Below are 10,209 nucleotides of genomic sequence, written 5' to 3' on the forward strand. Positions count from 1 at the left end.
GAGACTGTAGTGTTATCTATACAGATAAGTGGCTTCTGGCACACTAATGATGTCTGACGCAGAGAGCAGAAAGTAGACCAGATAGTTCACCTGAGGCATGCTTAGTACACTGGGGGATGGTGGTGGGAGTACTATATGCACTAATAAGGCTCTTGACCTAAATTATCCCAAACAGTTTATGGGGCTTTTAATCAATATTTGTATAAGGCCTAGCATATTGAGACCCAATCCTGACTGGGGCCTGTAGGAACTACTGTATGATAAATAATATTATTTTACACCAGCATTTCTTGTTTGCACTGGATCTTCCTCAGCAGAGACTGGCACAATGGACACACACACAGACATTCACCTTTTAGTCAAGTGCAACGGACAAATAGGCAGCACATAGCCTGAGGGTGGGGAGTACCTCATTTAATAGCTATATATGTGTATATTATGCACAAACTCACATATACCCTCTGCCTCCATGATAGGACGGTGCACATCAGTTCTCCAAGCGGCTAGACATGCATGACATACTGTATATGTATAAAATACAAAATATACAGCATAAGAGCTAGCTTTTAAAAACCTATTTTCTTTTTATTCAATTGGCTATGAGGGACAAGTAGCTGCCGATAGGAACCTTAGCTTCAACATGCCTGTGAGAAAAACATCTTTAGAAAAACACTAACATAAAAGTGACCTTTAAGACATAGACTGCTGGGTATTTTTAATAAGAGGCTGAACAATAGCCAGTTATAGCCACATAACCTTTTAGCTAACAAAGGAAAACACCATTTGAGTTGAGTGAACTGGTCTCACTCGGTTATTCACTTTCTATTCTGTACCTCACTCCTTGCTAGCTATAGGAAATGTAGCAGTTCTGGAAGCCTAAAATGCATTTAAAATTGTACTTCTAAATTGGAATCTCTCCTAGACTGCAGCACAGCTACCAGACGAAGTGTTGGTTTATAATCAACCGAATTTACATGAACTCAGTAGCTGCTGCAAGTCGGGACAGGGGAAAAAGGTTGCTTAGGTGAAAACAGATAGTTTTTCTTATACAGTATTACTTATTAGAGATGTGATTATCTCATAGGAGAAGTGGGAGGCATGGAGTAAAGCCCAGTAGAAGTGTAATCTTGGACAAAGTGAGCACATCGGAGTATCAGTAAGCATCCAGTGGGTGGAGATTCGTGCTAGCCTGCCTGAGATGGGAGACATAGAAGTGCTGAAAGAGAGAAATCTGCACTGACTGAAGGGCAGATCTGCATAGCCACAGCACTTGTCTGGATCACTCGCTGTTGTTTTGGCTGATAACTTCTGCATTTTATTCACAGTCATGAAGATTGTTTGTGCTAATGAAGGCAAACTACAGCTTGTCAAGTCTCCCATTGACTGAACACACACTATTGTAACACAGATGAGCTATTTCTAAATCTGAAGCAAGAAGCAGAATTTCAGACATGGTTATTCATTATATATGGCTCTTTCTCCCATGCTTAGCTAATGCCTTTGAAAGATCAGCAAAGCTACCCATCAACAGTAGTTTTGAAGGCTCTTTTGAAATACCCAACATCTCCAGTTTTTTCCCCTGGAATAACTACACACTTGCTGACTGGCAGAGCTTTGTGGGCAGGAGAAGATACGGGGCAGAGTCTCAAAACCTTACAGTGAAAGCTCTGCTCATTGTGGCTTACTCCTTCATCATCGTCTTCTCGCTCTTTGGGAATGTCCTGGTCTGTCACGTCATCGTCAAAAACAAAAAAATGCACTCTGCAACCAGCCTGTTCATTGTGAACCTAGCTATAGCAGACATCATGATAACGCTGCTCAACACTCCCTTTACTTTGGTAAGACCCTGACCGAGCTCTGTTCTGTCTTGTTCTGCTTCTTTTCTGTAAAATGTGGGCATCTGGAATGGAAAATGTATCAGTTGCGTTTTCTGCAATTAACAGAAATAGCTTAGTGTGTGCAGTTTGCCACTGATCGTTCTTACTTGTACTCACAGGAATGACAAATAACATTGTAGTCAATGCAAGGCTGCATTCAGGCTTCCAATCGTGTTAAAATATGAGAGTTAATTTAATGACTTTTTTTCTTTGTCCTGCTATATAAAGTTATATTCTCCAGTTTATCATCTGATAATGCAAGATCTATGATGAACTTGCTAGTGAGCTTTCCAGACTAGTTTTAAATGTCTGTAGGTTGCTTCTTTGGAAGATTTAACAGGTCTTTTTCCTTTTCTAATTTCTATGATCCAATTAGAAATATAATAATAATAAAAAATTGCACCTGTGGTTTAGGGCCAAGGACATTGTTGGCCCTAAACTAGTAGGAATAATAGGGATGTAGTTTCACATTACAATATTTAGTTATTTTCCCTCCCCTCCCCTGAGGAGCTTCCAATATAATATCATGAATCTCCCTTATTTTAAAAAAATGGTTAGTGATCAGCATCATTTTACAAGATCTGGTGAAAAGAGATACTGGTATTGTACTCTGCTCAGGAATGAAGGAATATCCATGTATCCAGCCGGGATGGTTGGGTGAAGAGAATGGCTTTGTTGGCAGTTCTTTGGGTATGGAGGAAAATATTCTGAAAGAAGCAAAACAAATGCATTAGAAGTTGCTCCATCATCCTGGCTGGGTGCATATTGCTGGGTCAGTAAAGTAGCACTAGCATAGCTGTACTTCTTGATCACCTCCCAAAAAGTCTTGACTCTAGTAATGTCCTATTGCAGGCTTCAGTAATCAGCCAATAAATCAAAAGAGACAGAGATTGGATAAAAGAAAGGAGTGATGTTAGCCTATTTGGGACCTGCAGATTTTTAATAATCCTTTTGGGCTGGGAGTCGAAATAATGACCATAAGAGCAGCTAGTAGTGTGCCGACAATGGCACAATGGGTGGAGTGTCAGGCACGGGAAAACTACCCTAATTATGTGTGTAGAAAGCTAAATATATTCCGTGCTGGATTGTTCGTAGGCTCGATTTGTGAACAGCACATGGATGTTCGGGAAGCGGATGTGTCATATCAGTAGGTTTGCACAGTACTGCTCCCTCCATGTCTCTGCTTTGACTCTCACCGCAATCGCAGTGGACAGACACCAGGTGAGACTTCTCTGAAGCTAAATGGCCACGAATTGAAAATGCTGGAACAGTCCTGTATTTTAAAGTAAACAGTTAAAAACCATTTTCTGAACACCTCAGATCCTAAGGAGTTTAGTGCAGGGCACTCTGTGTAAGAAACTGCCAGGGTAATGGTGTATATTTTTTTCTAATCAGCTCTCTGGTATCACCCAAGGAGGAGGAATAAGTACAATTTAGGGGCTATAATCTGGACTCCTGGCTTCTGTTCCCAGGTCAGCCACTGGCTTTTGCACAAACCTCTCTGCACCTCCAAAATGCTGGTTGTAATACCTGCCTCAGAGAGGGAGTGTGAAGCTGAATGAACCACTTGTTCTCCTTCCTCCAAGGATCTCAAAGCTCTTCACACAATATTTGTTATTATTCTAAATACAGGTACATGCTGCATCTTTTCAGACCTTATCTTAATATGCTAAATCCTCAGAAAAAGCAGAGCTGAAAAATAAATGATTTACAAGGGACACTACTTTAAATAGTATATTTAAGCTCTGTCCAGGAACTCGAATTTCCACCCCAGGAAAAATTTCTCATTTCCAAAAACAACCATTCTGAACTAGAACACAAGGTGGAAAATATAAAATGTGCTGTGCCAGGGACGTCCTCCATAAATTCCATGGCAGAATCACTGAAATGGAATTTAAAAGAAATGTCCAGTCCAGGCTCCGCAGCCACCTGCCTAGCAGGCTGACAGGCCCCCAGAGCCTGGGTGATCAGGGAGCCCGGTCCCCAACTCTCCAGTAGCTGCTGAGAAATCAGGGAGGTGGCCAGCTTGGAAGCCCTGGATCCTGGGAGTTTTCATTTTGATTTTCCCAACAGAAAATTTTAGTGTTGCAGCAAATGGATTTTCCGTCAGAAAACCGTTTGGCTGCACTGATATTGGAAATCCACCTTTCTCTGTGTTGCTGGCCCTGTAGAATACAAAAACTGAAAGAATGAAAAATCCCTCCATTCCCCTCATTATGGATGCTGCTGAATTAGGCCCAACTTGCTAACTGATGTGCAAGGGCATCTCCACGTGGGTGCAGAAGTCCACCTTTGCAGATGCAATAGCAGGATCAGGGCCTTACTTTATCCATCTCTTGCAGCTTGGACCCTGACAGTTAAAATACTGCAGTTAAGCTTTTATTTAGAGTCAAGTTCCCTTTCTGGGTCTGTGAATTGAAGTCAGTGGGAGCCCTGCGCAGGCATCTCTCATGCAGCACTTGCCCATTAAGCTGCCATGATTACTGCCTGTTGTATTTAAGAATGGGAGGTAACGTGTGGAAAACTGTGTAATTATTAACATGTCATCAGGCCACATGTTTGCTTATTCCAAACAGGTTATAATGCACCCTCTGAAACCTCGCATATCCTTTGCAAAAGGCATTGTCTGCATCTCTATCATCTGGATCATGGCGACATGTTTCTCCCTCCCACATGCGATTTACCAAAAACTATTCACTTTTGAATACAGGTAAGTCTGATCCCTGCTTTTGATCTACAGATACGTATGGGGCCAGATCCTCAGTAAGGATAAGCAAGTGTAGCCTGATTGAAGACAAAGGAGCCAGGTCAGTTTACACTAGTTGAGGATCTGTTCCATGGTGTACATCTGATACCTTTCACAATGGCAGCTCTTCTAGTATTATTCATCAACAGCACAGCGTGTCAGATGCAGCAGGCCAGATACTCAGGTGTAAATTGGCAGTTTACACAAGCTAACGATCTAACCCATTGATTGAGGCCAGGACTGGGAACAAGGCCTAATTGGTTCTAATCTCACCCCAGCTCTAACACTGACTCCCTGGGCAAGTGACTCAAGTTCTCAGTCTTCGTTTCCTCTTCTGTAGAATAAGGCTAATAATATCGACCCGTCGCCCTCTGCTGTGAGGGTTAATTAGTGTTTGTGAAGTGTTTTGATGATGGACTGTGTCTTATTGATGATACATTTTTATTACCGTTTATATACGGAACTTCATTGAAAGGCAGAGCGAGTTTACTCCTAAGAACTTTATTTTGTGCAGCTGATAATGAGAGGTTGCAAGTAATTAGTTTCATAAGGAAATCATAATGTCATGCATGCGGTGAGAAATCATTCTCATCACCTTTCTTGTAAACTACACTATGGGACACCTCCTCAGCTGGCTAAATTAGCAGAGCTCTGCTGAAGTCAATGGAACGGCATCAGTTTGTACCAGTTGAGGATCTGGCCCTTTGGTTTTATGACAGGAGTCTTCTCTTTCTCTCCCTCCATTTCTCTCCCTTACTGCGATACCGAGGCATGTTTGTTCATTCATTGTGATCAGTGCTTTTATCTGCAGTGAGGAAGTCACCCGATGCCTGTGTCTCCCAGATTTCCCTGAACCTGCTGATCTCTTCTGGAAGTATCTAGACTTAACAACATTCATTTTGCTCTATGTTCTGCCCCTTTTAATCATCTCTGCTGCATACGTGACAGTGGCCAAGAGACTCTGGCTCCGCAATGCCATTGGGGACGTGACTACCGAGCAGTACTTCGCCCTTCGGAAGAAGAAAAAAAAGACCATTAAGATGCTGATGTTGGTGGTTGTCCTCTTTGCTGTTTGCTGGTTTCCTTTAAACTGCTACGTCGTCCTCCTTTCCAGCCAAACTATTCGTACCAACAACGCCCTGTATTTTGCTTTTCATTGGTTTGCAATGAGCAGCACCTGTTATAACCCCTTCATTTATTGCTGGCTCAATGACCCTTTCAGACTGGAACTGAAGTCTTTGCTCAACATGTGCAAAAAACCACCTAGCTCAAGAGAGCACAGACTTCCATCCGTAGTTCCATCCTACAGAGCAGCCTGGCCAGAAAACAGCAACTTCAAGAGGTCACAGGTCTCCCGTGTCCTTCCATCAGCCTCTAATATCCAGTCAGGGAAGATAGACATCACTTCAGTTGAACCTATCGTGGCTGTGAGTTGAACGATGCAACAAAATGGGAGCACATGGGGCATGTGCCAGGACTGGACGTGGATTTGGTGAAAGCTGGCAAGTGTGATGGAGAGGCACTACTTTACGGTTGTGCACACACAAATGCACGTGCTGTTTGTGCAGAGAACTCAGACCCACCGGAGTCAATGCATTCCTATCAGCAAGAGAGTTGTGTCTTTAATGCAGACTTGTAGTATAGCTATGCCATCTCCAAGGGGAAGACAGACAGCATAGCCCTTGAGAAGGGGGAAAAGCTTTTTTTTGGTCAAAATTGACTTTGAACTGGCGGCTAGCAAAGAATTCTATGTATCTATGTAACTGTTACCCATTTGTAACGTCACCCAGTCCAGTCCTTGTTCCTAGGAGGTTTGTGTGAGTATTGCCTATTGTTGAGCTAGAACCGAACACTTCAACCATCATTTAACTGCATCAAGACTCAGTATTAAAAACAGTGAACATGGTACTGGTGAGGAGACAATTTCACCTTAAGGGCACTGCTTGAATCCAGCTCAATTTAGCGGTGACAGAAAGTGTGTCACAGGCTGGCTGGCCCTTTAAGGCAAGCCGGGCTCAGCCTCGCCTATGACCTAGCAGCTAGCCCCAGCTCATGTGGTGATATGGCAACTTAATGCTAATGAATGACCCAAGCTGTGAAAGGGTTGAGAGAAGACTGTACAGCCAGAGTGGAGGGCTCAGGGAGGGAGAGACTGCAGAGAAGGGCTCTCCTGGACCTGCAGGCAGAAGAACCAAAGGCGACACAGGGGGTCAGTGGCATTCCATGGGTCTCCGGTGCCCAGGGGCCTATACTTGCATTTGTGCCTCCCCTGGTTGGTGGCAGCACCCTGTGGGGGGGGGCCCTGCGGGCCTATTTCCCATCCCGCCTCCCCCTGCCCCCTGCTGTGGGTGCGGCAGATGTCGCTGGGAGCTTGCCTACAAAATCAGACATAAAAAAAATACAAAAGTGTCCCAGCACACTATTACTGAAAAAATAGCTTACATTCTCATTTTTACCATATAATTATAAAATAAATCAATTGGAATATAAATATTGGACTTACATTTCAGTCTATAGCATATAGAGCAGTATAAACAAGTCATTGTCCATATGAAATTTTAGTTTGTACTGACTTCGCTAGTGCTTTTTACATAGTCTGTTGTAAAAATAAGCAAATCTCTAGATGAGTTGATTACTCCCTAGAAGACCTCTGAGTACATCCAGGAGTACGAATACCCCTGGCTGAGAACCACAGCCTTAGAGGGGCAGAAGAATTATTATTTGGATGTTTAGCTTGGACCTTTCATTACCCCTAAAGGGGACTGAACTTAGGAGGTGACGTGGCTGAAACAAGATATACTTTTAAAAATAAGTAAAGAAGAAAACAGAAGATGTCTTCAGACTCCTGGCTGTCAGTTTAGCAAACTTTGCCATCACAAATTCACATGGAATATTTCTGGAAGAAAATCTAGTTACAGTCGAATGAATGAATATTTAGGAACTTCCTATGATGAGAGAATTAAAATCTGAAAATCATCTCTGAGTGCATTGGAAGTACCATACAAGTTCATTTAGAATGTTTACAAATTAATGTAATGTTTACAAATTAAATTGCATTTGGTTTAGAATCTTCTTTACCCAAGTAGCTCTGTGTCATCATCATGTAATATCTAAAGAATCCTGCAACTTACCTTTAGAATTTAGCTTTGCTCTCTTGCTCTGTAAGGCAGATGATTATCTGTTTTCAGTTCAGAGACTGAGGGACTATATATATGTTTGCTTCTGAAATGCTGTATGTTACCTCTTTGAAATTGTGTACGCACAAACTATCTGCTTTAAAATAGCAGGACAAATGGTGTATGATACCAAGCAAGGAAACTCCAGAGCCTCCAGAAGTCATAACTTGGAAGGTGATGTTTACCTATGTGTATATGGAGTGGAAATCATCTGGCCATCAGTGTATTACTACCCAAAGTGCTCCGTTCCATATGAAACCCTCAGCAGATAACAGTGAAAGAAGAGAGAAGAATGTTGTCTTAAAATAACTTGAATGTAAAGAGAAACCAGTTTTAACTGATGCCCTGTAACTCACATTGGGAAACCAGTTTCCAGAGCCTTTGACTTGTGCAAGTTTTTCATGGTTGTATATTTACAGAAAATAAAATGTATGCTTTGTTTGTCAGCTAGCCGGCATTGTATACACCAGTGTGTTAAACAGAGGGAATGGCACACGCCCTCGTCTCTCAGGGCTTTCCTTCTCAAGGCAGTATCCAGCGCTCTCTCAGAATCAGGCCTTACTCTGTTACTCTCTTGTTAAGGTCCTAAGACCTTGTCTACACTACAGAGTTTTGTCAACAAAAGCCAGCTTTTGTCAACAAAACAGTGGCGGTGCACACACGGCAATGCTCCGTCTGCCAACAAAACAGTGGCGGTGCACACACTGCAATGCTCCGTCTGCCAACAAAACAGTGGCGGTGCGCACACTGCAATGCTCCGTCTGCCAACAAAGCTCTCCTGCTTTGCCGACAAAAATCGACAAAAGGCATAGAACATTTTACAGCAAAGTTAAATTGACAAAGTGTCAGTGTAGACACTACATTTGGTTATGTCCCCGTAAATTGCCACTAAGGGATGCCCCACTCTCTTTATAGCTATCTATACTATAGATAGTAACATAAACACACACACCACAGACACTCATCTGTATTATCCCAAGCGTACACATTCATTAACCCTTAGTTTATAATCACAGTCTAAATCATTTCTAGTCTAAAAATCACAGGGAAATATTTCAGTGAGGAAGACAGGTAATCTAGGAACAACCACAGGTCCCATCCTCCTTCACTGTCAGGAGGAAACAAACCTATGGAAAGACAGAGACGAGGGAAAAGTGGCTATAACTGTCTCCCATACACTTCAGGGGTCAGTTTAAACTTTTGCAACAAAGCTTGTTTGCATCACCTATATATTGTTCATGCCCATATGAGTAAAAATGTCCAGTGCCTTTGTCTGTGCCAGCCATAGAGCCAGATACTATACCATGTGCTCCTTCCCCACCCTATTCAATTCATATCCCATTTCCAAAGCATTCAGAAACGTAGCCATGCCATCCTCAGCCCTAAAGTGAGGAATTAATTTGGAGTTTCTGCCACCCAATGGGATAGGTACCTGAGATTTGGCTTCATCTGCCAGACTACAGGCCTACCGATGCAGTTTCTCCATCTTAAGTTGATGTTGTCAAACCTGGTCCTGCTGGTGCAATTTCTACATCTTGAGCTGATATTGACAACCCTTCTCTTTCTCTTCTTGCTTGTGCTGGCACTCCCTGTCTGCTATCTGCTGGATTTCCAGATGCAATCAATTGCTATCTTCTCTTGATGCACCAATGGACCTGTCCATGACCCCAGTGACAGAGATGCATTTGGTCTGAACAGAACATGGTTGCTGTCTCTGTCACCTTCTTCCCTGCTCTCCTCCAGGATACTGGTTCCAAGATTTTCCCTCTGCCTGCTGGACCCTCTGCCTGTGTGCTGGACATTCTCTGTGTACCTGGACCATCATTCCTCTTCTGGTCACTACAATACAGCAAGTCTACTAGCTCTGTCTGTCTACTTCTCAGTGTAGAGCTGTTTTACTTTGCATAGATCAACCACCCACTTTTTCTTCAGCTGTTCATAATTCATTTCCCTGGTCTCTCTTTTTGCTATGCCTTTCCAAAAGGACCATGAGACTTCTCTGTGCTTTTCCCTTCTACTGTACTTGTTTTCACTGCTGTTGGCACTCATGGCAATTAACAGTGCCATAAATCCCACAGGCTTGCAACCTTTCTGCCAGACAGAGTCAGCAGCAGCAAGGGCCGGGTTCTATAGCTAGGGGTTCCTATCAATAATACAACACCAAACCAACTCGAGCCCACCCAGTCACCTGGGAAATCCCACACTATCCCCTGGGCACCTCCAAAAGGCAATACTTCCCCTCTTGCAAGCACAGAGTCTGAGTGTAGAAAAGGAACCTTTTAATAAAAGGAAGGAAGTAACACAGCACTGGTCTGGGAAAACAGTGCAAACAGAATTCATGAACACAATGAGCAGAACCCACGTGGGGCATGTGCTTCACCTCTCCCTTCTCGCTTTCCGCTGCCCTACT

General features: G+C 43.0%; 1 protein-coding gene across 2 annotated transcripts; it reads left to right on the forward strand.

The window, feature by feature from the left end:
• Positions 1–1,451: 1,451 nt before the first annotated feature.
• GPR83 (G protein-coupled receptor 83) lies at positions 1,452–6,059 on the forward strand. Of its 2 annotated transcripts, XM_067567313.1 has the most exons (4): positions 1,452–1,838; positions 2,973–3,098; positions 4,454–4,587; positions 5,435–6,059. In XM_067567313.1, exons 1-4 carry the CDS (start codon positions 1,452–1,454, stop codon positions 6,057–6,059), a joined length of 1,272 nt encoding a protein of 423 aa, XP_067423414.1. The 2 variants fall into 2 exon arrangements, with proteins under 2 accessions (XP_067423414.1, XP_067423424.1); XM_067567323.1 differs by lacking the exon at positions 2,973–3,098.
• Positions 6,060–10,209: the final 4,150 nt, after the last annotated feature.

Source organism: Emydura macquarii, unplaced genomic scaffold (genome assembly GCF_026122565.2).
Source record: "Emydura macquarii macquarii isolate MOO-44397 ecotype Brisbane River unplaced genomic scaffold, CSIRO-AGI_Emac_v2 contig_318, whole genome shotgun sequence".
Classification (NCBI taxonomy): domain Eukaryota; kingdom Metazoa; phylum Chordata; order Testudines; family Chelidae; genus Emydura; species Emydura macquarii.

Bases quoted from the DNA above. Each gene is read 5' to 3' on its own strand.
- GPR83 (XM_067567313.1), top strand. From the start codon at position 1,452: ATGGTTATTCATTATATATGGCTCTTTCTCCCATGCTTAGCTAATGCC. The intron at 1,839-2,972 runs GTAAGACCCTGA...GATTGTTCGTAG, and splicing joins TCAACACTCCCTTTACTTTG to GCTCGATTTGTGAACAGCAC. The intron at 4,588-5,434 runs GTAAGTCTGATC...TTTTATCTGCAG, and splicing joins CTATTCACTTTTGAATACAG to TGAGGAAGTCACCCGATGCC.